Source organism: Cynara cardunculus, assembly GCF_001531365.2.
Source record: "Cynara cardunculus var. scolymus isolate 2C chromosome LG 3, CcrdV1, whole genome shotgun sequence".
Taxonomy (NCBI): Eukaryota; Viridiplantae; Streptophyta; class Magnoliopsida; order Asterales; family Asteraceae; genus Cynara; species Cynara cardunculus.
Window position 1 is genome coordinate 2,660,111 of NC_037530.1, and position 27,879 is coordinate 2,687,989.

General features: G+C 35.4%; 2 protein-coding genes across 9 annotated transcripts in view; one reads left to right on the top strand and one right to left on the bottom strand.

The window, feature by feature from the left end:
- The window catches only part of LOC112509294 (RNA pseudouridine synthase 2, chloroplastic), a 12,937-nt gene extending 5,657 nt beyond the window's left edge, over positions 1–7,280 (bottom strand). For 2 of the 5 annotated variants that reach the window (XR_003068817.1, XM_025114168.1), the window contains exons 1-7: positions 6,922–7,280; positions 6,419–6,562; positions 5,153–5,413; positions 4,034–4,236; positions 2,448–2,526; positions 2,164–2,339; positions 1,393–1,495 (exon numbers count right to left, since the gene is read on the bottom strand). Coding sequence is in view for 3 of the 5 variants with exons in the window: in XM_025114168.1 (XP_024969936.1) it covers positions 1,396–1,495; positions 2,164–2,339; positions 2,448–2,526; positions 4,034–4,236; positions 5,153–5,413; positions 6,419–6,562; positions 6,922–7,272 (1,314 nt within the window). In the remaining 2 variants the exon portion in view is untranslated. Of the gene's footprint in view, positions 1–1,229; positions 1,496–2,163; positions 2,340–2,447; positions 2,527–4,023; positions 4,237–5,152; positions 5,414–6,418; positions 6,563–6,921 lie in introns of those variants that run through there. The other 3 variants (XM_025114169.1, XR_003068818.1, XM_025114170.1) reach the window with 3 other exon arrangements.
- A 2,839-nt stretch (positions 7,281–10,119) lies between these two features.
- Positions 10,120–27,409, top strand: LOC112508682 (WD repeat-containing protein 48-like). 4 transcript variants are annotated; one of them, XM_025113379.1, is made up of 20 exons: positions 10,120–10,383; positions 13,965–14,074; positions 15,475–15,633; positions 16,010–16,075; positions 16,163–16,252; positions 16,419–16,449; positions 16,546–16,721; positions 17,039–17,136; positions 18,741–18,776; positions 19,236–19,356; positions 19,472–19,708; positions 20,252–20,347; positions 20,469–20,534; positions 20,780–20,818; positions 20,894–21,028; positions 22,323–22,681; positions 22,971–23,064; positions 24,082–24,276; positions 25,569–25,685; positions 26,839–27,409. In XM_025113379.1, exons 2-19 carry the CDS (start codon positions 13,976–13,978, stop codon positions 25,665–25,667), a joined length of 2,196 nt encoding a protein of 731 aa, XP_024969147.1. In that variant the 5' UTR covers positions 10,120–10,383; positions 13,965–13,975; the 3' UTR covers positions 25,668–25,685; positions 26,839–27,409. The 4 variants fall into 4 exon arrangements, with proteins under 4 accessions (XP_024969147.1, XP_024969145.1, XP_024969148.1 ...); XM_025113377.1 differs by having other exon boundaries at positions 16,419–16,721; XM_025113378.1 differs by having other exon boundaries at positions 10,126–10,383; positions 13,925–14,074; positions 16,419–16,721.
- Positions 27,410–27,879: the final 470 nt, after the last annotated feature.

Below are 27,879 nucleotides of genomic sequence, written 5' to 3' on the forward strand. Positions count from 1 at the left end.
TGATAGCATGAAAGTAATCGTGTTTTCCTTTTATTATCTTCTATATACATCAGCCGAATATATATACAACTGAGAGGCTACAAATTAGGAAATGATCTCCACTCATTTAGGGGTGATCAATGACATAATAAACATCCTAAAATAGATGAGGCTAAACTCAGAAATAGCTAATTTACAGCTAGCTAATTTACAGCTAATAGTGCTTACCAGGCAAAAACACTTGCCAACAATCCATTTGATAGCCGAGAATGTTGCATGATAAGGTAAGTGAGGGTGCTGACTCTTGCAGGTAAGTAAGAGTTTGGTAAATGGCCCCTTCGTCATTCTTCTCTAGGCAAATAATAATTTACTTTATATCCCAAGAATAATGAAACCATTTGATCAAAAGATAGTGTAATAAAAGTGTTCAATTGTGAGGGATTAGCCTTTTCAACTAATGCAAGGATTTTGTTCCAAAATAACTAACATACTTAAAAAAAATGCAAAAAAGAAGAATATACTCCAGTTTGTAGTAACTGGTACAAAGCATTCTAATATGCCAACTAGAGTGTTTTTCCACTACTTCAAGCCAACCTGAGTGTTCTCAGGGCGCGTTTGGTAACCAGATCAGTTGTGGAAGAATTGTGGAATGTTTAGGGATTTTAATTTGACGTAGGTAGTTTAGTAATTTACCAATCTTGGTGAGATAAAGACATTTTGTTCCACCTATTTTGGTCGGACAAAAAAATGCAAATGCATTTTTGTCCCACTCAGTCTTGTCTTGTCTAAGTCTAATGTCACATCAAACATGGGACAATAAGTTTTTGTTCTGTGCCATGTCTCTTCCTGCCCTGCGTACCAAATGCACCCTCACGGTTTTCTAACAACCGCAATGCTTTATTTTCTTTTTGCATTTTCAGAACTACATCGATAGTTTAGATACTAAGGGGCCATTTTCCAGACGCTTACCAACGAGAGTCACTACCATCACCTTTATCTGGTCATCAAAATGGATTGTTGGTAAGCGTCTTATACCCTGTAAGGCGCTAACTAGGTAAGAGTCTTCTCCCTCACTTACCAAGTAAGATCCTCGGTCTTTGTTATGCCCTCTTACTAGGTAAGATTCTTGAACCTTCTCATGCTCACCCGGTAAGGTAAGTGACACCCAATAAATGGTTACCAGTAAGTGTTTTGGCAAAGGGCCCCTAAGTGCCTATTATGATGATGTATGGCTAAATACCAGGTTGATTGTTGATTGTCAACCATATTGCTAAATTGCCCTTAAATAATGACAAAAATAAGATGATCTGGTGGAACAACGATAGCATTAATGATAAAACGGGATAAGTACAAAACTTTAGCTTTAAAATATGTCGAAAACAAAAACAATGCTTTAGAATACGAGCTCATCACCTTCTACGTGCTTATATTACGAAGTCCCGTCAAAAGTTCAGCAAAATCTACAGGAGGCAAGCATGAAAATTGCATTTTCTCTCCGGTGCAAGGATGCGTAAATCTACAAAACAAGTGGTATATATAAGATAATTAAACTTGACCATAAACAAAAAAAGTACTTCCTCTGTTCAAAAATAAACGTCCACAATCAAAAAAAAAAGGCACACGGTTTTAGGCATGTGTAATTATTACACTTTTTAATTAACTAAATGACTATTTTACCTTTAATAACAGAGTGTGAAAATTTTCTCCATCTCATAATTAAGGGTAGAGTGGGAAAATAGAGGCTTTTGAAAATGGACATTTATTTTGGAACAAACTAAAATATAAGTTTAGACACTTACTTTGGGATGAAGAGAGCAACACAAAAAAATTATTGGTCTGCTTTAGCAGCTTAATGAGCTCAATAAGACTAACAGCTTATTCGGTCAGTTATACATCACTGTTTGGTAGTGGCTTAATAATATAGAAAGAGGCTTATTCAATACGCTTCTAGAGGGGAGCTTTATGTGGAAAGCCAAGTTTTTTTTTCCAAATCTGCCCCTCCTAATTAAAAAATAGTAAAATACGCTCCTTCCATTTGTGAAAAAACCTTCTCAGACAAAAATCTTTCCAATCTAAACAGATAGATTGATCCACACAGACAGCTTTATCCATACAGGTTTTGATGGAAAACCAACCAAACAAGTGACCTTTAAATAAAGAAGAAACAAGTTTGACTTGACTAACCCAAGAGTCAACGCATGGAGACAAGGTCTGTCGAGTTTCGAGACAATCTGTGAAAGCTGACCGTGTAAGCTTGACGGGTTCTTGGGGTGCAGCCGAGCCAGGGCCATGTTTTTAGTACCTCCATACACCTCGTCTCCCATTAAAGGTATGCCCAGGTACTTTGCATGTGCTCGAATCTATTTCAGAATACCACAATAGAATAACAGCTAATATTAGATTTTGATACGTAAAGTTATATAAATATAATAAAATAGAAACGAAAATTATATAAATGAATATGATACCTGATGGGTGCGGCCCGTCTCTAACTTCCACTCAACCAATGCCGATCCACCACCAGCAAGTATCTCGACTACTCTGTACCTAATGATCAAATAAGTGAGCTCAATGTTTATCGGTTGTTTAACAATAAGCCCATCGACTGTTCCAATTCTTTGATGTCTATGTTTTTAATAAAACCAGGTTTTATTTAAACATATCTGACTGACCAAATTCAAATATCTTTTCAAATTCAGCCGTATCGTGAGGAGGGGTAGGCCGAAGAGGACGTGGGATGAGCAACTGAGGTTAAACATGGCCGCTTTAGACATTTTTTAGGACATGACCTCTGACAGGAGCTCTTAGAGACGCATGAATATGGTAGCAAACTAGGGGTGGGTTCCGTAGCTAGAGTAGTCAGACTTCAGGGCTGTTTGGTTGGTTTTTCATCAAGTCCTGTAAGGACAAAGTTGTTTGTATGGATTAATCTGTTTGTATGGATTGAGAAGGTTTTTGTTTGGGAGGCTTTTTCATAGATGGAAGAAGCGTATTTTTTAACTGGGACGGGCAGCTTTGGAAAAACTTGGCTTTCTGCATAAAACTCCACCCTAGAATCTTACTAAATAAGCCACTAACAAACAATCATATATAGCTAACCGAATAAGTTTCGAGTCCCATTAAGCTGCTAACAAACATACCCTAAGGATGTGTAGTTTCCTTAAATTGGTTGTGTTTTTCTTGTACCTGTTTGTTTCTATTTGTATGTTATTGCTTACTCTTAACCAACTTTTCAAAACTTAATCATATCTATCTTTCTCTCTTTGTCACACTTTTCACAAGTTGGGGTGTTCATGGAAACAGCCGCTCTACTCATGTTTGCATGCATCTTACCCTCCCCTGAACCCACCGCAGGTAGGATATACTGGGTTCGTTTGGTTTGGTTTTTGTTGTCCAAATTCAGATCCGCCTAGATACGATTTGATTAGCATATCTCCATGCCTTATCACTGTGTCTCCAAGACAAAAAAAATTGGTGAAATGAATTAGATTTTGCTTGATAGATAGGGGCAAGTTCTGTTAGGAACCTAAAATTGATTAGGAACCCGAATATTGCCAAGTAGCACGACTGGCATATGAATCAGGAATATGGACATGTTATTCATCATGAACGTTGTAACATATTCATCATGAATGTGTGATTCACAATGAATAACGCCTCCATATTCATCATGAATGCGTGATTCATGATGAATATTCATCCTGAAGAGGGACACATGGCGCGTTGTGGGCAGTTCCCAGGTTCCTAATCAATTTTGGGCTCCTAATGGAACTTCCTCTTTGATAGATATTTCAGAAAGAGGTAACCCGTTGTTACACTCTCAGTTTTCTTAGGCATACAATTTATTCGGTTAACGATAAGCCTTGGAGCAATTCACAAGGTTCAAGTCTATTAACAACTTATTTGCAAGAACAAGGAAAAGGTTGCATTCAAAGACTTAACTCACAGGCCATTGCAAAGTCGAGGGGTCATTTATATTAAAAGAAGCCGATTTATATAGGTGACGAAGCATTTAGACACTAAAAGGGTTTAGTAAAGGAAGACCTTGAATCACCTACTAGCAGCATAGCGAGATTTTCCACATTTGGTCGGTCCCGTATCAGCAACCATACGAATCCGATTTGTCAAATCACGGCCAATTGGGATATCAACACGACCCGAAGCTGGAGAAGGAACTCCACAAGTGAGACTGACGTATATCCTCTGGATGGTGTGTTGCTTGAATTGTTGAGATAAATGAGCGTGCGAATGCTCATCCTGTGTTGTCCAGGATGATTTAGAAAGAAAAATAGGAGATGTTAGCACCAAAACGTAGGCCTTAAGGGTACGTTTGGTACACTGGACAGGACATAACATAACAGAATATGGATTACATTCCATGTTTGACAGGACTTTTATATGGAACAGACAGGAACATAGTGGAACAGGCGTGCTCCACCCCCACCCTATGGAAAACGATGGAACAAACCTATACTTTATCAATATAACCTCAAAATAAAATCCAATTCTCTTCTGAAACATCAAAAACACCTCTTTCTTTATATTTTATTCATTCTTTAAATTTCATTTATTATATTTTATGCTCTTTAAACTTTCACTTTACAGTCCTCAAAATATCATTTTTATTCGGTTTCTATATTTTGGTTAATTTATGTAATTTATTAAATATTAATAATTAAAAGATAATATAGAAAAGTTATAAAACAAAACTTGGAAACTACATAGACTTTTTATTTTGGTGTCATTTTAATCATCTTGATGAAAACTTTATAATGATATATTTTGTTATAAAAAATATTTATTTTATTATAAATTATATAAATTAATCAAAATATATAAAAGATAAAAAACAACTCATTAGAGGTAAGTTGGTCATTTTATATGTTTTGTCCTGTCCAATCTTACCAAACGCTGAACAACTGTCTTGGATAAAAACGCACCCTAAAAAAAGTGATTGACATTTTGAACATCAATCTTGGTTCTTTTGCATACTAACGATCATTCTTGCAGCAATGCCAAAAAAATTAGTGTTGTTTTTATATTTTCACAAGAACGATGGTTGGTTTACAATGAAAATCCAATTTCAATGGTTCAAAAGGTCAAGCATACGATAAAAAAAATGGATAAAAATGGCAGCAATGATGTTGTAATTTTGATAGCACCAGGAACCCACCTTTGCAACAACAAGCAATCCACTTGTGCCTTTATCTAATCTATGCACAATCCCAGGACGAACAGATGTTTCATTAGTACCGAAACTGAAATCCTTTGAGTCAGTCTGATTTATGAAGGGTTCATCTAGCTCAATGTCATCCAAATCATCAGAATCTGATAGTAATTCCTGATCTTGGAATGAAGGTGTCGGGAGACTGCAATGATGAAGAATGCCGTTTACTAGTGTTCCAGTAGTGTTTCCAGGTGCTGGATGAACAACCTGAACATGAAATTGAAAGGAACACAGTAACCATACACATAGAGATTTTTTTGGGAAACCCCAGGTGTCCGGCCCAGCTTGTGCACATATCGACTGATACCATGGGGCCCTGAAGATAACAGCCTGGAAAATCCCCATTGGCCCTAAGGGTGTGTTTGGTGATAGGACAGAACAAAAACAGTTGTTCAACTTTTGGTAAGACAAAACAGAACAAATAAAATGACCAATTTACCCTAATGAGTTGTTTATGTCATTTATATATTTTGATTAATTTATGTAATTTATTAAATTATAATAAAATAAATATTTTTAATAACAAAATATATCATTAGAAAGTTTTCGTCAAGATGATTAAAATGACACCAAAATGAAAAGTTCATGTAGTTTCCAATTTTTATTTTACACCTTTTCTATAAAAATATTTAATAAATTACATAACTTAATCAAAATATAGAATTATAGACATCGTATAAAAGTAAGATTTTGAGGACTATAAGGTGAAAGTTTAAAGAGAAATAAAATACAACAAATAAAATTTAAAGGATGAATAAAGTATAAAGAAAGAGGTATATTTGATGTTTTAGAGAGAAATAGGTTTTATTTTGAGGTTATGTTGATAAAATATAGGTTTGTTCCACCTTGTTCCATGGGGTGGGGGTGGAACACGCCTATTCCACTCTGTTCCACAAAAAAGTTCTGTCAAACGTGGAACAATGTTCCTGTTATGTTTTGTGTACCAAACGCACCCTAAGGAGACTCGAGCTGGCGACCTGAGGGACCACAAGGCCTAACCTTTATTTGCCAGTTGAGTTGAGTTGCCCCTCAAGGTTGTATATCATCTTCTATGGCAATTTAAATGAAATGCCCAGGTTTCAAAAGAATAGTTAACATACAAACATTCAGTTATAAATATATTACAATCTACATAATGATTTTCACATTTCATGTTTAGAAGAAGCAGATTAATTCATAGATAAAAATGCAAAGGACGGTTGACGTGATTACCATGTGTGCAGGCTTATTAACAACCAATACATGTTCATCTTCATAAACAATATCTAAAGCTATATCCTCTCCTTCAGCCTTTAAGGGTTGCAACTCCGATATCGTGCATTCAACCTTATCACCATGTCTTACCATGTGTGAGGCCTGAAACAAAATTGTGCAACGAGATATCACAACTATAAAGTCCGACATTCCATAGTTAAAGCTCCTTAAATCCTATCATCATTCATTGTTGCAAGTGAATGTTCCTATTGATCTCAACTATTGATCCATTTCAGATATTCAGCAAAATAGTCTAACAATTAAACCATATGCCAATCAGGAGTTGCAATTAAACCGTTTGTCAATAAATTTTTTATGCTAAGGATGAGTATTTATTACCAACTGATTTTTTTGAATCTAAAGCATTGAATCAAATTCGAAGTCGAAAAGTAATTTGTTTGATATTATAAGTGAAGGCCGCGTAACATTTGATCCAAAATTGAGTAAATGAACAAGTTTACCTTAACAGTAACACGATTATTGACGGAGACGAGTCCTGATCGAATGCTTGATTGAACCCTAGCTCTACTAATGCCGTTTATTCGAGTAGAAATCCAAGTATCAAGCCTAATCTTTCCCGATTTAAGTTCTTCAACGCTCTCTTCGAGCCGAACACCGGTGTAATTCGTTCGTCGTCGGCCGCCAGAAAAGACATCTTCTTCTCCTTGTGGTTCGTCGTCAAAATCTAGGGCTCCGGAACAAAAAGTAACGGAAACCCTTTGATGAATTGGAGTAAGAATTGGTGGATTCCGATGGAAGAAAGACGCGAAGGAATTGGTGAGCGTTCTTGCAGTGGGGATAGATGACAACATTCTGTCGAAGAGCTTGGCAAAAATCTCAGGAACAGTCATTTTGTATTGTTAGTTCCCCGGTGGCAGTAAATTACAATTTTCGTCCCTGTAATTTGTAATAATTCTGATTTTAGTCTCTATAGTTTAGAACTTATGATTTTTATCCCCATAATTTGTAATTTATTGTTATTTTCGTCTTATACTACGGCATTGTTTGGTAAAAATAAGCTAGTTTATCTTCTAGGTACACGTTTGAACAATTATAAGCTCGCTTATAAGTCAATATGCTTATTAAAACACTACTTGGGGTAACGTTTTGAGAGCTTATTGTAACTTTTTTCAATTATAACTCTCATTAAAACACTATGTGTTAGATACATCATTTTGTGGTTAACCTTCGATGCGGTTAACATTCGTACGAATGTGCAGTGTGTCGGGTGCATTTGGTATGCATGAGTGACTATTGGAGTATGGACTATACTGGATGTATGTGACATTATCATATGGGTGATAGTGAGATAAACGAGTGAATGAATTGCAATATTTTAGGGTTTTTATTTGACATAGCTAGTTCTATAGTTTATCAATCATGTCTCGGGTTTTTTTTTTTTTTTGTCCCATCTACTTTGGTGGGACACTAAAAAACATTATTGTCCTGCTCATTTCTTTTACATACATGGTATGGTACTACCATTCAGTTTTAAGGCTATGTTTGGCAAACTAACTTATAAGCTAGTTGTTAGCTTGTAAGTTAGTTGATAGCTGATAAGCTAACTGGTGAATAAATCATGTTTGGTAAAACTAGTTGATAAGAATGCAAAATAACCAAAAAAACATGTTGAAATAAACCATTCTTTTACCATACTTGTCTTGAGGTTTGCTAACCTCGGGGTCCATAAAAGGTTGTCTTATAAGGTCCGTTGACAAGACGTCCCTTCTTGTAATATCTCGTACGCTATATATTATGGTTATACATAACATGTACAAAATTTCATGCCTTGTGTAACATATATGGTAACATGTAAATGATTTTAGCGTCTTGTGTGTATACTTGAATCATAACATGTCATAATGCATAAATTGAATATGTATGTGTATCAATGTTTTAATGTAAAACAAGCATGCCAACATAACTTGTAATGCACAAAATACTTATATATATATATATATATATATATTGCATGTATATCACAAATCATATAAATACTCACCTTGATCTGCCTACTTTTTCCTTTGATTACTTTCTTCAAGCTTAATTATGTATATATAGAGAAATTTCTTATTTTTTGTATACACAAATAATGACCATTTCAATCACTATTTACAGATAAATTCATTGCATTAATTATTTGTTCTTTTTGCTATCAAGATTGTATTCTTATGAGAATTTGACACTTCATCAATAAAGATAATAGAATATTGACAACTCATCTCTAAGAATAATCAAATCTATACAACTCCATGCTTTTAGTACTCCTTGTCATGCTTTATAGACCTGTCTTATAATCAATAGTCTTGTCAACTCATATATTTTTTTTTTGCCTAAACAACTCATCACTGGATTGCTTATTCATGTTTACTAGACTTGTCAACATACTTGTAGCCTTAACAACTAATCACTATATTGCTTAGTCATGCTTACCAGACTTGCCAACACACTTATAGCCTTAACAACTTCTCACTAGCCTGCTTTAGTCTTATAATTAAAGATGTTTCACTAAATGTAACAGCTGTTGGAGTACTTGAATTATTTATAAATTTTTGCATTTAAGGCTGAAAATATTGAGATTTATCAAATAAAGAAATTAGGGTGTTACATATAGGGGGTGTTTGGGATTGCTTATTTGAAACAACTTATGTTTTTTTACAAAAGTCCTTATTAACTTATTATAAGTTAGAACGGTTTAACTTCTTCAAAAAGTTCTTATTACCGGTTTGACAACGGTATAAGCTGTTTATCCAAGCACTCAAAATTGCTTATTACCGATGCCACACCAGATCAAGTCAATAAGTTATTTTTATAAGCAATCCCAAACACCCTTGTAGTATAGATAACTAGCTTATTAGCTTATCAAGTAATTTGTCAGAAACATCATAAGTTTAATCTCGTACGAAATCACCACCCATCGAGGTCATACATTCATGCATACTATAAGGGTACTTGCGCAATGCAACGAGATAAATATCTATTTTAATGTTTAGTTTTTATTATTTGTTTCTATCGATATAATACGATTTTATGTGGTTTTGAGAAAACGATAATGTTTTAATTTTTGAATGAAATGTAGATTTGAAGATAACATAATAAAATAAAATAAATAAAATCGATATTAGTATTAAATTAACTATTTAATAGTTCTCGTTTTTTTTGGTATAACTTATTTGATTCAATTTTTTATTATAATTTAACTTAGGTCTAATAACAAAATAATTTATTTTTGGTTTAATAATATATTTTTATTAAAGATAATAACTAAACATTCGGTTAGAAACTTAATGATTATCTTAATTATATTTTAGATTTTCTATATTTGAAATAAATGTTTATCCCGTATTTGATTATGTTTATCTGCAGCTAGTTACAAAAATTTAAAAATGAAGTTTTAATAAGTTGTATTTATGCAAAATCACTTGTAATATCGAGTTTTAAGTAATATACATCAATAAACAGTATTTCATGCATAAAAAATAGTTTTTAAAAGTTTTTGTTAAATGATTTATGTTATTGTATAGATTGAAACCAAAACGACGACGTGTGCACACAGCCATCTTAACTTATCGAAAGTATTTTATCTATGTTGTTAAATACCTTAAGTACCCTTGATCAAACATTTGCCAATTTCCTTTCCTTTTTCACTTATCGTAACTATCCATGTATTGGACACTGCCATTTTCTCTAACCTCCCAAACAATCTCCAATTCCCAATTTGAAGTTTGATTTTCGATTTACAATCTGAATTCCACTTCAGATTTACAGGTTTCAGTATCTAAATTGGAACAGTGGGATACCGTTTGATGCATATGAGTGTCGTTTGTATGGAAAATTTCACTTCATTCAGAGAAATTGAAGTTCAAATTTGAAGGATCAGGCGATCCTTTTGTTGATTTTGCTTCGTATCGATTTCTATTTCGGTAAGCACCACCGAGTCTCTGTATGGTATTATTAGGATTGAGTTTTGGATTATGGAATTTACCGGAAGTTCATTTTAGGGTTTAAAGACCATTTTTGATTGTTATTTTACGATTTTGTTTCGGAACTGGCGCTGCATAGGGTTTGTAAGGTAAGTAAGTATTAGAATATGATGCAACATGAATCTTCATTCGGTTCGTAAATGCTATGCCGTTTATTTTTGAGAAACTAGGAAGGTAATGAGCTTATTGCAGATGGAATATGATTGCCTTCGAGATTGATGCTAATTGATATTACATGTTATGGAATTCTTCCAAAATAATGCTCGAAACTTGCTGATGCTTAGATACTAAGTTTTAACTGAATAAGAGAGTTTTGAGTTTACCAAAACGAATAAAGGTTAAGGACTTCCTTAAAATGTATAACGTTAGTGAGTCGAATTAGAAATTTGTTGAAGCGGTTCAGTGACATTAAAACTCTTTTATTTGCCCTGAATAACCAAAAGTTCTTAAGATTTATATTCGCCTAGGTGAATACAGGATAAGACGTTCTTATAATATATAGCTGTTTTTGAGTCAAATTTGTTGAAATGGTTTGAGTGACAGTATAATTCTTAAGTTTGCTTTCAATGGACAACAATTCTTATCATTTATACATTCCTAGGTGAATGGTAATGTATATACTCCCCTTTTTTACCTACCAATATAGCATTCCCATATTTGGGTCATCATATAATATTTATTCAGAGAAAGTAGGAAGAAAATTCCAAGGACACTGATCAATTTTTTAGTGTTTTGACTTTCAAATAGAGATTTTTGGTGTATAGTGGAGGGTCATATGACAGATGTATCTAAACTTTCAGAAAGCCACCTGCAATATCCCCTCTATGTATGTGAGGTTTGGTAGTGTAACACCCCCAAATCATACATTGCATATAACCCATATTTCATATACGGAATACATGTTTTCCCCACATAGGTCCATAATACAAGAGTCTATAATGTACAATACATAGATCAAAAATTTCAAAAGTACATGCTTCCAATATCTTGACATATAATCTTCCAAACATCGCTAATCAAGATCTTCATATTGCAAAACACATAGGGAAGTAATTCACATAATGCTTTTTCCCTTATTCTCATTACCTGCACACATATTTTTAAAAACACAAAATGAGGGTTAGACATGAATGTCTAGTGAGGTTACCTTTTTGGTAATGCAGGGTGAAGATCACCAAAACATTTATTTCAATAATCCATCTCATGTAGCAAAGACTAAAAATCACATTCTGACTTGGTCCATCGGGCTTCTGGTTCCAAACCATACTTAGAATATATTTCAATAAACAGGACCAGAGCCCCTCTGGTCCTTCTACCAGAGCTTTTACTCCCTCGTCCAGAGCCTTTGGTTGTACTAACCAGAGCCTCTGGCTCATATAATTTCTTGTAATGCTCTTAACTTAAGCTTCTAGTCAATAAGATAACCCTTTTCATAAAAAGGATAGTTATGTAGAGCTCTTACTCAACCAGAGCTTCTGGTTCAAAAGTTATGACCAACCAGAGCCTCTGGTTCAACGTGAGAGTCGACCAGAGCCCCTTTGGTCTGTCTTTTATAGAAAATACTAAGTATAATTTTTTTTTTCTTAAAACCTCTTTAAAATATGTTTTTGACACATAAACTCTTATCAATAGATACAGAGCCTCTGGTCCAAATAATACGTTTAGTAAAACCTGTACATTCCTTAAATATATAACAAGAACTCTCTGGTTCGATAGTGAGGACCAACCAGAGTTCTTCTGGTTCCTTATAAAAATGAACATTCTGTTCCAAAATGCTTTTAACCAAAATTAATGACCATAGGTCATATTTTCCCGTAACCATAACATCAATACTACTATTTCYAATAAGAACAACATCTCTGAATCCTAAAATCACCAAGAAGAGAGAACTCAAATCTGTTGAAGTCTTATTAGATATAATAGCAAGAGTTATACCATGCATACACACACAACGACCATCCTTATTACATCCATAAATCCCCTGTTTATAGCAATAGCTATCCATCGCACACAACGACCATCGTTATTTCCCCTGAAATTCATATGAACTATTTCATCCACTGACAGGCTGCAGACCTTTCTGTCAGAGTGAACCTCGTTCATAGTTTTATTCAAATCAAAATCTCAACACAGGTTTATATTCAAACCTTCCAAATCATAAGAACACTCTGTTCTAGATATAATTACCCAACTCATCTAGTTCTTCCCAGACAGGGTACTGTTTCTAAAGAACAGTTTCTGTTCAATCTTCTCAAAACAGGTTCTAATCTTTGAACCATAAAACATTTCTTTCAAAACTGTTTAAAAACAGTGTTTACCAGATTCTTTCTAAATCTCAGTCATCTATAAATATTGTAGGGTTGAACAACAGATTATAAACATACGATTATAATAAAAGGTTAATAAAACTCACAGTTTATAATCGACGGTAGTTTAAAACTCACCTTGAAACCACAGATTCTGCAGGTTTTAATCACACAAGGCTTTCTTTCAACCGCACCAGGATTCTTTCTTAAGAATACTCTACCGCCTTTACTCTGTTTCTTTCTAAAAGTAAAAATAAAAAGGATTTCCTAATGATTTTATCTTATCCCTTTCTTTTATACTCAAAATTCAAGGCGGTGAAAGCTTTTATCCAATAAAACCATTCTGGGCGGTGAAAAGATAATGTTTTATAATCAATCTTTCTTAACCATGAAGATTTGAATTATATAATAATATTCCCACATATTATATTTATCATATAACCGTCTATAAAATTTTCCACATAGGCATGCATAATATCAAATTACCACACATGTGTACATAATTCATGCATTTATATTTAAGATAACATGCATGCTATCACGTAATTCGCATAATAAACACATAGAGTTACCTTGACTAGGTCTGCAGAAAACCCGGTTATAACAGGTAGTAGGGCATATAGTTCTTGCTTAACTCTTGAATAATATCAGGAAAAACCTTTATTCCTTTTACCTTTTCTTCTCTTGGTGCTGTTGATCAACATCATAATGTAATTGCTTTCTTGTCATATATTAAACCAGAATAGAGGATTAATTCTATATTAATTTGGAAAGTAAAGAAGGAACCAACAGATATTTTGATAGAATTTGGATTAAAAAACATAGTCCAACAGTTAATATTTAATGCTTACCAAGTGTCATGGTTAATTTATTGATGATGTTATACATTTTGTACGTCTGAAACGGAATTAACTGATGTCATATGTGGCTGGTATAATACGTAAGTGGGTATTGCCTCACGTTCTCAATCTTATCATTTAAGGTAGTTGTTACAAAAGTTCAGCTGCCAGCATAGTCTGTAGTAAGTAGTAAATACTTCACATCCTTACGATCTCTCCCTTTTTTATAACTATTTTAGAAGGGAGTTATATGTTTGTTACATTGCTTTATTTGATACAGTTAATGATTAATACAAATTCATAACAATTTTTTTTGATCGTTTTGAATGAATCCAGCATCATATTCATACATCGAATATCTTAACTTGTGCTCTAGGCAATTCTGCGATGCACCGTGTGGGTAGTGCAGGCAACACCTCCAATTCAGTTCGTGCTCGTAAGGAGAAGAGATTGACTTATGTGTTGAATGATGCTGATGATACAAAGGTTAGGGTTTGTTTAATTTGGTTTGTTTCTCCCATTCGTGACTGATGGACATGTACTTGTTCTGTTTTCAGAAACCTTATCCGTGAATTGGAGCTTGAGTTTTTGGACATGAAATGAAATTATCTTTAAAAAATTGTGTATAAATTTGAATTTATGTGAGATGAGTGGTTCCACTTGAGTACGAAGCTCAAGTGTATGCAAGATTAAAGAGGAACCTTTTTTTCCTTTATAGTACGATGGTATATGCACTAGCCCGGCTAGCTAGCAAGTGGTTCTTTTTGGGTGGGAAGCAGGCGGGGCCCTACAGTCACCCATGGCTTCTTTTTGCTTCATGACCGACATGGGAGTGTTGTTTTCCCAAAATTAAGAGTATACGTACTAAATTGTTTCACCCTTGTTGATATCTGTACAAAATATCACGCGTATGTGTGGATACCCTAAGATGTACCTACTACCTATTATAGGGTGAGAACCCTAGGCTTAAGGGTTAATATTATGTCTCAAGACTTTTAATACATCCAACTTTAGGTCAATTGCAAGTTGACGTTCCCACATTGTTATTCATGGGTAACATTTAGATAATGGCTATTAGATTTCTCACTGCCATTCTGGCCTACCTTTCACAAGTTATCACACACTTAACTTATGAGATATTATTACTAGACTTCAACTTGATTTGGATGGACGGATTAAATCTTACACCCAGTCAAGTTTTGAATGAGTTAGTTGAAAAATCGAAATCTTTTCAAGTAGTTCAATGGCATTTTGAATGTGAGTTTGTTTCTGTATACAGGGAAAAGACTCCTAGATGCATTATGCATATATACAGATAGCCTTCATTTGAAGAACCACTATGGGAGCCCATATTTTACATGTTAGCTTAAATCAGGAAGTTGAATCACATTCTTCCCTTCAAATATTTGAATTGGGCTAGTCACTTAATTATTTGCGTGGCTGGAAACATGCATGTAGTATCTACTTTTGTACTTGTTATCTATACCAAGCTGTGTGGGAGGGGCAACACAACCCTTCTTCTAAAAGGGGGGTGCTTCTGTTATTCTGATGTGTAATTGATCATGAAGCATGATAACAATCTTGCATGCACAGTGGATAAGTAAGTCCAATATAATAGGCATTTTGATTTATCATGTCAAATATTAGTTCTTAGCTTTTTTCGTGGTGTACATTTTTTAATTGGAATTATAGAAATAACCTGGGATTTTATGTAATTCTCCAGATTCGTTTGTGACATCTAATTATGAGTCAGATGAACCATCTATTCGGTAGAGTCTTGAGAAAGGAATAAATTTGTTTTTTGTCCCACTATTCCTGATTCTGCAATGTATTAGGTAAAGAGGGTTGTATCAACATAAAATCAGGAGTGCATCTATTTTTTGCAGCATTGTGCAGGGGTAAATAGTTTGGCACTACTAAAGTCATCAGCACCACATAATGGTAGTTACCTCTTCACTGGTAGCCGTGATGGCACGTTAAGGAGATGGGAATTAGCTGAAGACGGTGCTACCTGCTCAACTACATTTGAGTCTCATGTTGATTGGGTATATTTCTTTATTCTTGGTATTGTTTACTGTCAGTCATTATTATTAATTGCAGTGCTGTTAATGGTGGATTGTGGTTTCTATTTTTATGAAGATTTTGTAGTTCAGAGAGGGAATATTTCGGTAAATCTTGTGAAAAATTTGGCATGTTAATTTGTTGACTTAATTAAGGTTCAAGGGGTATAGTTGCTAGACTTGTAGTCCCCTGGTGAGATTCGGTATCTTAGGACATGCAGAGCCTATCATCTTACTCTTAAGATTCTAGATATCAATTGTTATAACAAATATTTTTTAATTCAGAGTACCTTTCTAGTTCAGCTTCTGCTAAACTTCAAACATATGCCGCATTAAAATTGAGCATGTGTTGGCTGCACAGGTCAATGATGCAGTCCTTGTAGGCGGGAATACCCTTGTCTCCTGCTCCTCAGATACCACTGTTAAGGTTTGTCTTCAGCTTATGATTGATTTGTAAATCCATGCCTTGCTGTTTAAATGAATCTGCTAATGTTAAACTGGGTTGTACTACCAGACATGGGATTGCTTATCGGATGGGACTTGCACAGGGACTTTCCGTCAACACACAGATTATGTCACTTGTCTAGCTGCTGCAGAGAGAAATGTAACATTTGTTGAAAAACTGTCTTGATTTTTGTTTACGTTTGTAAGAAGGATTTATAGACCTATTTATTAAATGATATTTCCATTAGGGGATACAAGTATATGAGCATGGCCTGTGGGTTTTACTACCTGTGGTTTATTTTATTTTTCTCTGCTGATCATTTTAGAGCAATATTGTTGCCTCTGGTGGCCTGGGTGGTGAGGTTTTCATATGGGATCTTGAAGCTGCACTTGCTCCACTCACCAAGTCCAATGAGGCTGATGATGATTGCTCAAATGACATCAATGGTTCAGGAAATTCACTGCCAGTTACCAGTATGCGGACTATTAGCTCAAGCAACAGCATTTCGTCACACACAAATCAACCTCAAGGATATGTTCCCATTGTTGCTAAAGGACATAAGGAGTCTGTGTATGCATTAGCAATGAATGATAGTGGAACTCTTCTGGTGTCAGGTGGGACAGAAAAGGTATATTTTGGTATAGTTGTTATTTGTGGAACATACTTTTAAGTAATAACATAGACATATGTTGCTACCAGGGAGTTCCATATTTATTTCTCCTCTAATTGCATAACGTCTGCATGTGATTATAAGTGGACGCCTTTTTATTTGAAAGCTCTCCTACTGACTTAATACTTCATAAGATTTTGTAGGGCTTGCTTTTGTTAAGTGGCTGTTAGATGTTTCTTTGCAAAATCGTTATTACTAATTCATTTATGCTAATCAGCCTAGCGTTGCAATGATTACATGGAGAGTTTATATCTTATAACCGTTGATTTTTGTAGGCTGTACGTGTTTGGGACTCAAGAACTGGTTCCAAAACGATGAAACTGCGAGGGCACACAGATAATGTTAGGGCTCTGCTTCTAGACTCCACGGGGAGGTGTGTCATTTAATGCATGTTATCTGTTTGGTAATGATAGTTTGGCAGGTTTTACTAACTTGGTTGACTTACATTTCAGAAATTTTATGTACATATGATATGAATCATTCATTTTCCCCTCTCCCTTGATTCTTTAAATTGTTATCTTCTTATAGTTGAAGCTGGTTTGTTGTAAATATAATCATGAATATTCCATACACATTTCTAACAGCTAGATGTTCCACGAGTTTGCCTAACACATCGAGGTTGATTGTTATTTCATCTGTGAAAGTGTGGTTGGCACTTATCATGAGCCCCTCCTTTTAAATGAATTTTGATATGGTGTATGTTTATATTTTGAGAAAGTTGCTTCAACGATGACAAATTAACCCTCTACGTGGCAAGATGAGCATGTTCAATATACATGCTTCAACCAGAGGAGTGCTAATCATATGGTATTCATATTTATTTGTTGTTTAGGGTTTTTTTTGGGTTATTATTACATTGAAATCGATATTGGTGGTCGAGAATGAAATAAACACATTTATGAGAGTACCTTTTATCAATTATAGAAATACTTGGCTTCTATGTTAAAATTTTTGTTTTGAAATTGAAGTTCTTTAAGTTTTGTCAGATTAAGTTGTTCATATGGTTTCTATGTTAGAATTTTCGTTTCGACATTAAAGTTCTTAAGTTTTTCCAAATTACGATGTTCATCTTGGGCACTAAAAAGGTGTCAGGTGGGAGTTAAGAGACGTGGGTACGTATAGGACATAGAACATTCCAGGCTTCCAGCCGTTATTTAATTTGACCTACAGCCAAAATATAAGTATTACGATGTGAGGCTAGTTTGCATCTATGCAAATGTGTGTTGTATGTATGTACATGTGATTGATCTCCATTGTGTCCTATTTTTTTACTGTATGATCCATCCATAAATTCTACTGCCAGTAGCTCAATACAAAAATAACATGTGCAGCTGAGTAAAGCTAATTGCACATTCATTGACACATGCTGATCTTGCTTAGTGTGATAGCGACTTCAATGTTTACTTCTGAAAAAGGTTATGGCATGGAAACATGTTGGGCATCCAGTCCCTCCTCACCCAACTGGGTTGTGGCTTGGAAATCACGGGTAAGCTCTAAAGAACTACTCGAAAGCTGTGCAATTGGGAGTTGATCCCATCAAAGCTATTATTCTACTAAGCAGTCATGAAAAGTAAAATTTGTACAATGGACACAGGACACTAGTAAGTGTGGGTCTAGTCAAAAGGTTGAAGATGGACAGGAACAAGATTATCCTACTTAAAACGACAATAGGGTGGAACTGAAAGCTGCCATAATCTCTTTATAAAAAAAGCTGCCATTATCTTGCTTTCAGTCGTCTGTGCCTTAGACATGGGAACCAACTAGAAGCTTTTGGACTCAGTGTTTAGGACTTACTCTAGACATTGAAAATCTAATCTAACTTGAGAAGTGAAGTGTGCTTGGAGGTTAGTTTGGTGGCCTCTTGTTTTTTTTGCCATACATTGGAACTTGTGTATTTGAACATCTCCTTATGAAGGTTTATTTTGTCCTATTTGGTTATTAAGAGCTTCTAATGGCTCTTTAATTTTATGGTTGCAGGTTTTGCTTATCAGGATCCTCTGATTCTATGATCAGGTAGGTAACAGTATGTTCAGTTTACATACCATTCCATCCATCAGAGATTTGATGTCCTACTTCTATTCAGGTCCAAACAAGTGTTTTTCTTCTTCTTTCAATCTCTGTTATCTCCTTTGTTTGGTTCTTTTTTTTCCCAGCTAAAACAACGAAAAAAGGCTAGCACGGCTGTTGCCTTTCTTCAAATAGACATACTACGGCTGTACTTTGCCAACACCATCCTAAAAGATGATTAGGCTTGAAAAAGGATATTTCACAAAGAAAGAATGTTTATATTGAAGGTGTCTATGAATTTATTTTTCTTGAAAGGATTAAGGGTGTTATGAGTAATATGGACGGCAATTGCATGCATTACGATGACATATTTGTGAATGGAGGACTATATGGAACAAGTACACCGGTTTTGTGAATTCTTTTGTTCTTTGTTACTGACATGGAGACTCCATTTTTTTATTGTAGATTATGGGATCTTGGGCAGCAGCGCTGTGTGCACTCATATGCTGTTCATATGGATTCTGTATGGGCACTTGTTAGCACTCCATCGTTTAGTCATGTGTATAGTGGTGGAAGAGATCTTTCTGTGAGTCTGCTTTTATCAATGCGTCAGAGAAAATGTGGTCTCAGTTTCTTTAGTATTTGCTCTGGACTATATTCTGCATTGCTGCGACCTCATTTCTATCTGTTCTCTCCTGTAGTTATACTTGACAGACCTCGCAACAAGGGAGAGTATATTACTTTGCACAAGGGAACATCCTATTCAGAAATTAGCGCTGCATGATGATGGCATATGGGTTGCAACAACAGATTCTTCTGTGCATAGATGGCCCGTTGAAGATCACAATCCTCAGAAGGTGTTTCACAGAGGCAGTTCCTTCCTTGCTGGAAATTTGTCATTTTCGAGGGCAAGAGCTTCCTTGGAAGGATCTACCCCTGTGAGTATTTTTATTCTTTTCCTCTTTTGGCTAACTTGCAGTCTGTAGGTTGGTAAAAACCGGCATCCTTTAGATGCCCTGTAGTAATTGGTAAGAAAATCTGCCTCACTGTCGCATGTTTTGATACTTGTTTACTTTATTGTTGCACGTATCTTCAATCACTTCCACATGTATTGCAAGGACTTATTCTTAGAAGTCCACCGAATTCCACACTCTAGATCAGTAGACCTGTGGTAGGTAATGCTAATAATCACTCGGGAAAAATAAAAAAAGGAAAAGGAAAGATGATGCTGTTTGTGATGCATGGTTAAGATTAAACGTAGCATATATGGTTTTCCTTGAATCTCACTTAGAACAAAGGCATATTAGCTTGCAATCGTTTAGGGTTTGTTGATTGTACTGCAATACTCCATTGGTTTCTTTAAATTTTATGTTGATAATCTATTGGCCATACAATATTCTTATGTTTTATGTGAGCGGTTTTGCTTGCAAATTAGTCACTATGTTCATTATATACTGACCAACTTATGGAATGACATGTAGGTCCCTGTCTACAGAGAACCAACACTCACTATTGGTGGAAATCCTGGCATTGTGCAACATGAAATTTTGAATAATAGAAGGCATGTCCTAACTAAGGTAATGTTTGGATTTCTCCTTCTCTTACCTTTTTGATGGTTTAACAGTTTACGAGGCATTGTATTCTTATACTGGTTAATATAATTCAGTGAGCTGATGGTTTGAAACGTGTCTTTGATAGGATAATGCTGGTTCTGTGAAGCTTTGGGAAATCACTAGAGGTGTTGCGATTCAGGACTACGGACAGGTAACCAGCATTAAATTATTCTTGAGTAAGTAGAAGAGTGCATGTTGTTGGCATTTATTATCACCTAAGCAGAAGAGTTCTATGCGGCTGTCATTTCAAATTATCGTGTATATTGCTCTTTCAAAAGAAGAAGATTGTCATAAATATATTGTTATACTTTTAACTTTGTTTTATAGGTTTTGTAAACAATATAGAATATATCATGTCTTTTAATCAAGTTATGTTTTGAAAATTTTGTTTTTTAGGTTCCATTCGAAAAGAAGAAGGAAGAACTTTTTGAGATGGTAATTTCATTTGCTCATTATAGGAACATTGTCTACAATTTTTGTCACTTCTTTTGACTTGTCTTGCTTCTCCAGGTAAGCATTCCTGCATGGTTCACTGTAGACACTAGGTTAGGGAGCTTGTCTGTGCATTTGGATACCCCACAATGCTTCTCCGCTGAGATGTATTCTATTGACCTTAAGATCACTGAGAAAGCTGAGGATGATAAGGTAGAACATCTCTTCCTGTGTGTTTATGTACTCTTGGTTACGTATTGTATATTATGATGTACATGATTTATACCTGTATGGTGCAAGTTATGGAGGCAGAAATATCTATATCTTAAGCTTCACATTTAATATTGCCATAGGTTAAAGGAATACTGTTGAAGCCTATAAAATAATAGAGAATCTCACAAGGATATGTTATTTGTTTTTTTTATGTTATATATATATTATAGTCCTCATTGTGGCTATCATTGATATGACAATCTAAAGCAAATTATCTGAAGCAGGGTTAACACATTTATTTGTTGTCTGGTTTACATTGACACAAAAACTGCTAAAATGGGTATCCATTGGTTGAAAAAAATCTATAAATTGGGATGAGACAGTTTAGTTGTTAATTGCTAGCATATGTATATAGTTATGTGAATGAAACAAACTTTGTCAAATTACATATTTATTTTTGAACATCTTGCGAGCACATCATGTTTGAAATGGAAAAGAGCAAGAGGCATAAGAATGGTGTACTGAATGGGATGCATAGAGATACCATGGGATATGCTCTATGAGTTTGAGAAAGAAATGCCTAGGTGAGTTTTGTCATTTCAAAGTTGAAATGCATAATTATTTACCTTTTAAAACTTATGCTATGCATATCAACTGATGTTTAGCTTCCAGTTAGGAAAAGTATGTATTTCTTTTTGTGCGCACTACTTAAAGTCATCACCCCGACAGGGGGAAGTTCTTTTTAATATATTCTCTCTGTAGACATTGTTGGATAGGATGATCAATTCTATGTGTACAAAGTGCTAATGACCTCGTGAAACGATGTTATGAGTTTTTGAGTAATATTAGGCCCATGTAGTTATTTTTCTTTTGCATTCTTGAAAAATATGCAGAGTTCTTTTTTTTTTTCTTTTCGTACTTGGATTTACATGCTCCTACTCCATGATCTTCCTTATTTATAAGGTAATGAAATTTATTTTTGTATGCTGGTAATTTTTCTAAATCAAGTCAACGTCTCTTGTTATGCTTTTGTAAAACCACAGAAAAACCAAATTAACCCGGTATACAGAGGTTGGGCCAGGGAGGGTAGGATGTACCCATACCTTAACTCTACCCTAGGGGTAGAGAGGCTGTTTTTGTGAAGACCCCGGCTTGCAAAACAATGTAAACCATAGAAGTTACTTTTAATCTCTTTTTGGGCAGTGTATTTGAAATGATCGCTGTTCGCATGATTGTTTCATTTCTATGTTAGGTGAAGTAATTTATTTATTCCATTGACCTTCATGTATTGCAGATTAACTTGGCACGAGAAACCCTCAAAGGCTTGTTGACTCATTGGTTGGCTAAGAAAAAACATAGATCTGGATCTCAACCTTCAGCCGATGGGGAAGTTCCATCTGGCAGGGATATTTCTGCCAGGAGTATCACACTTTCAAGAGTCGAAGTAGATGGTTCTGCTGAAAACGATCCTTCAGTCTATCCTCCATTTGAATTCTCAACTGTTTCCGCTCCTTCAATTATTACCGAGGGTTCTCACAGTGGTCCATGGAGGAGGAAAATTACGGAGCTGGATGGAACTGAAGATGAAGACTTCCCTTGGTGGGTTTTAGATTGTGTTTTGCATAATCGTCTTCCCCCCAGGGAACATACCAAGTAATTCTCTCCCCGCATTCCTTTCATTATTTCTCCTTTCAATCTCTTTCATGAGCATTCACATGGCTTAGGAACATATAGGTGTCAGAATTATCTGCTCAATCCTTAGTTATTTTAGTCATTGGATCCTTCTTTTCAATTTTGTGTGCATATGAACACAAAATGAATGACACTACTGACACTTTCAAATGCGTGTGGTTTCTTAATAACACATTATGGATGCTAATGCAGTAACGCTAAGGAAATTTTCAAGCAGTCTCTGTTTCTCAACTCTCACCTCAATTTTCAGGTGCAGCTTTTACTTGCAGCCATATGAAGGTTCAGCTCTCCAGATCTTGACTCAAGGGAAGCTGAGTGCACCTCGTATTTTAAGAATACACAAGGTATGACATCCTTGTAGGCCGCCCACAGATTATTTTTATAGACGGTTCTCTCTCAGTTTGTTCAACACTGATGGTTGCTATAGCTTTTTTTATCATACTCTTGTATTAGCCTTGGGGGTGGGACCTGAATGTTTTGCAATTCTTTTTTGTTTTTGTTTTTAGGCATCATCATGCCAGTTTAGCCAAGAGGTTTTTTGTGGCTCACTTGTTCTCTTGGTTTAGTGCTCTTCACTTTAGGTCATTAGTTGTTTCGTACTTTGCTTATGCTTTTTATGTCATCTGTTTTAATCCATCTTCTTGTTGTTTGTTATTGTGCTTGATTGGTCTACATTTTCCAAGATTTTCTTCCTTTTCTTTTTTTGTCTCAAGCTCTTTATTAACTCTTCAAAATCTCCTCTACACACTTTCGTGCTGATAACTTTTTTGCCAACCGAGGGTCTTCATGGAAACCGTCTCTCTACTCCTTAGGGTAGAGGAGAAGTCTACATACATCTGGAAACCGTCTCTCTAGTCCATGTGGGATTTACTAGTTTGGTTTGGTTTATGCCAATTAGCAAGAGGGAACAAGAAAAAAAGTCTAGATCCACTAGGGTAGATCATTTAAGTTTCTTAGGGGTCGTTTACCAAACGCTTACCCGATAAGTGCTTGTCGATAAAATTTAACACCATCATTTACTTACCGGGTAAGATTTTAGTCCACCAAAATGACATCGTATGCAACAATTTATCCGGTAAGCGCTAACCGTGGTAAGAGTCGTCGCTCTCACTTACCGGGTAAGATTCTTGGTGTTTTACCATATTCATTCGATAAGGCAATGTGACTTGGTAAGCATTTACCCGGATAAGCATTTGGTAAATGGCCCCTTAGTCTTTATATGCTTCTATTTGTATCATCTGAGCTCATGCTCACCTATGGACCACCAAGGACTATTCAATACATAGCCAAACTGGGATATTATCAGACCCTACATAGAACAATTTTCAACTTAAATATATATATTTCTTAATGTGTTTTAGGTTGTTAACTATGTTGTGGAGAAGCTGGTTCTGGACAAGCCGTTGGATGGTTTAAGTAATGATGGCACTTCTGCTCCTGGCCTGCCTGGAGGGCAGTTGCAGAATTCATCTGTTAATGGAGATGGTTCATTTAGATCTGAATCAAAGCCTGGGCAAAAGCTAAAACCGGCAATAGAGATATTATGCAATAATCAGGCAAGTTAATATCTTTTTGGACTATGAATAGCTTTTGATGACATGTACTTTTTAAATTATTGTGTTGGGTTGCCGTAGTCTATAACTAAAAGAAAAGGCAAGTCTGTCGAGCAAGCTCTATGAACCATTGAAGTTTACTTTTTGGCTTGACACAACACAAAGAACGAGTATGTTCTTTAAAATGTTCCAACCTAACCTAAATGACAACCAGCACCTGTCAGCAAAACGGATTTCATGCTATAGGAACATGAGTTAAATCTGTCTTTATTTCTGAACTACTCCCTTCATTCTAAAAGTACAAGAGCACTTACGACAAGGGCTGAATAAGTTTTTTGCATGTCGTTTTGTGTATGAGATTCACTTTAAAAGGCGATGCTATTTGAAGTTGCTTCACTGAATTAATTTAACATGGTAATTAGCTCTTTTGATGATTACAAATGTCGCTGTAGTTAGATTGATCTTCTCCAAAAATAGCTTGATATTTAGTTCAAGTATTATTAGAGGGCTGTTTGGTTGGTTTTCGATTAAGTCATGTATGGATAAAATTATCTGTGTGAATTAATCTGTCTGTATAGATTGAGAAGGTTTTTTGTTTAGGAGGGTTTTTTCATAGATGGAAGGAGCGTGTTTTTTAATTGCGAGAGACAGGTTTGGAAAAAAACTTGGCTTTCTACTTAAGGCTTTGTAGAAGCTTACTGAATAAGCCACTTTCTATATCATTAACCCACTACCAAACAATCATGTATAGCTGACTGAATAAGCTGCGAGTCCCATTAGGCTCATTAAGCTGCTAGCAAACAGACCCTAGGTTAGATACACTATTCTATCTTTCTGTGTTAGATCTGGAAATTCCAGATCCAAGCATGTGAGATCTTGATTTGCTTGTAAGTGGTGGTTATGTATAACATACTTTAGCTGATTATGTACTTAGTGTGATTATTTATTACTCCCTCCGTCCCAAAGTAATATCCACATATTTATTTTAGTTTGTCCTAAAATAAGTGTCCACTTTCAAAAGTAAAAGCCTACTTTCCAATTCTACCCTTAATTATGAGATGGAGAAATTTATTACTCCCTATATTATTAAGGGTACAATTGTCATTTAGTTAATTAAAAAGTGTAATAATTACACGTTTCTAAAGCTGTGTGTCTTTTTCATTGTGGAGTAATTTGGACATTTATTTTGGGACAGAGGGAGTATGTAACAAGATACACACACACCAACCTGTTTTGCTTAGTTGTTATCTGGTAGGAAATTTTTGATGTTTGTAAACTAATTAGTCCTTGACCAGGTCTTAACTCCTGAAATGAGCTTGGCTACCGTCCGGGCTTATATCTGGAAAAAGTCAGAGGACCTTGTTCTCAACTATCGGGTCATGCCAGGGAGATGAATCGGTTGTATTCACAAGGTGAGTCGATTGGTTGACGAGTGACGACCTTATTGCATTTTATTTACTCCTTGGTGTGGGTGCGTTTTTGAAGGAAAAATCTTGAACTCTTGAAAATAAACTGCTGATATAATCAATATTCTAACAAGCATTAAGCGAAGTTAGGCGGTTTACATGACCTTCTAGCTCCCTAATTGGCTTGGTCCTTTAGTACTTCCTTCTTTTTGTCCGATATATATGGCTGAAGAAATAATGAGATTCTTCGTCACATTCACTTGATATGGGGAGAAATGATTTTGGGACCCAAAAATGGAGAATAGCGTGAGTGCTGATAGTAACTTAGTAATCATCCAACACACTCATTAGGATGACCACATTTGATTGAACACCCATACAAAACCAAAGGATCATTATAGAACTTCCAGTTGACCGTCAACTGCGTTTATTGATATTATGATATTACGGCATTCTCGATCATGGGATTCTACTGAAGGACCGTTTACCCAATGCTTACACTTACCGGTAAGAATCACAACTCTCACTTACCTTATTGGGTAACATCCTTAACCATCAAAATGGATTGCTAGTAAACATCTCTTACCCGGTAAGCGCTAACCGGGTAAGAGTATTCTCCCTTACTTGCCAGGTAAGATTCTCGGTCCTTACCATGCTCACATGGAAAGATAAGTGACACCCAATAATCCCTTTCTTCTCAACCTAACGACCGAACTAGCGGATGGGAGGCCTTACCTGGTGAACTGCCTTCCTTACCTTAGGCTTTACGAGGACTCATTTTTTGACTTCTCCTTTTAGGCAGTTCTCTCTCTCTTTCTTGACTTGCAACTCACTTTCCCCTTTATTCCACTTCGAAAGGGGTGCGAAGCGTTCATAACCGTTCCGACTGAAAAATAACATGTGGGGAGATTATTGTAATGACCAAGAGTTAGGTTCACATTGAACCTTATGTAGAGAACCTGGAAACAAACTATTCATGATGAAAATTATTCGTAATGAATAATATTCATACGATTATTTAGGGTCATTTATCATAAATAATACATGAAATAGTTGGTTATGATGTTTTCAAATATTCCTAGTTCTCATTTAAATTTTCCCATAACCAACAGTGTTCCTATTGTTATAAAACTGTCTATTGAGCTTGATTCTTTTGTAGGTTGGTACGTATCTTATCTCGATGGATTTTCATGCTTCTAGGATGCTCGGGGCGTCTCGTCAAATCCATCTATATCCGAGACAAATTAGGTTTCCAAATCATGAAACACTTCAAAGGACCTGATCATCAATTGGAGATCAAACGACTTCAAAAAGACGAGTATTCCAGTACAGAACAATATCAAGTTCATAGTACGCTTTGATGGTTAATGAGATGATATCGAAAAGCCTTTGTAGAATTTCAATTTCCTCGGCCTTAAACAATTGTGGCTATTGAGTTTATCAGTGCTGATGTCTTACAGTCGCAATTTGCCGGTATTAGTCTGGGTATAGCTCAGTACAACCTTAAAATAAAAAAAACCCCCCAGAAATGCTAGTTGGAAGGAAAATTCATTGCTTAATATGCAAATAAGACCATTCTCAGTCACATGTAGCACCCCAATAAGTTTGTCCTATTTAATCAAAACGTTAGGGAGGTTGTTAAGAAGATTCTGTGCATGGAGCATTTGTACATCGATAGGAATCAGTTAAGCAGTGCTGAATTTAGGCTTTTGGCTCATTTGTTTTTGGGCAACATTTTGTTACTGTTTTTTCAACTTCTCATTTTCTAGGTTTGGTTGTGTGTGTCGGGGTTACGGGAATGTGATGATGCAAAACCCGATCCTCAGGGGCGGGTTCAGCAACAGGCTAATAGCCGAGGGGGTATCTACGCCCTCGATCATGAGAAAAAAATTAGGGGTCTTAATGGTCCGTGCTTGTTTTTTGGAAAGTCGTTGCGGAGTTATTTGTACGTGTGGTACTATAAGTTGTAAGTTTGAATTCCTTTTAACTTGTTATTTTATTTTTTGTAACAGCTGAAGATTAAAAACCAAAACCAATTGAATGTTGCAGAAATTATTTAAACAATATTTTTTATAATTATTTTATTTTATATTATGTCTGCTTATTAGGTTTGTTTTTGGCTCTCTTATAAATTTTCAAGTGTGAAAGCAAAAAGATCTGTATGGATGTGTTTGATATATGGGATAAGACGGAATAGAAC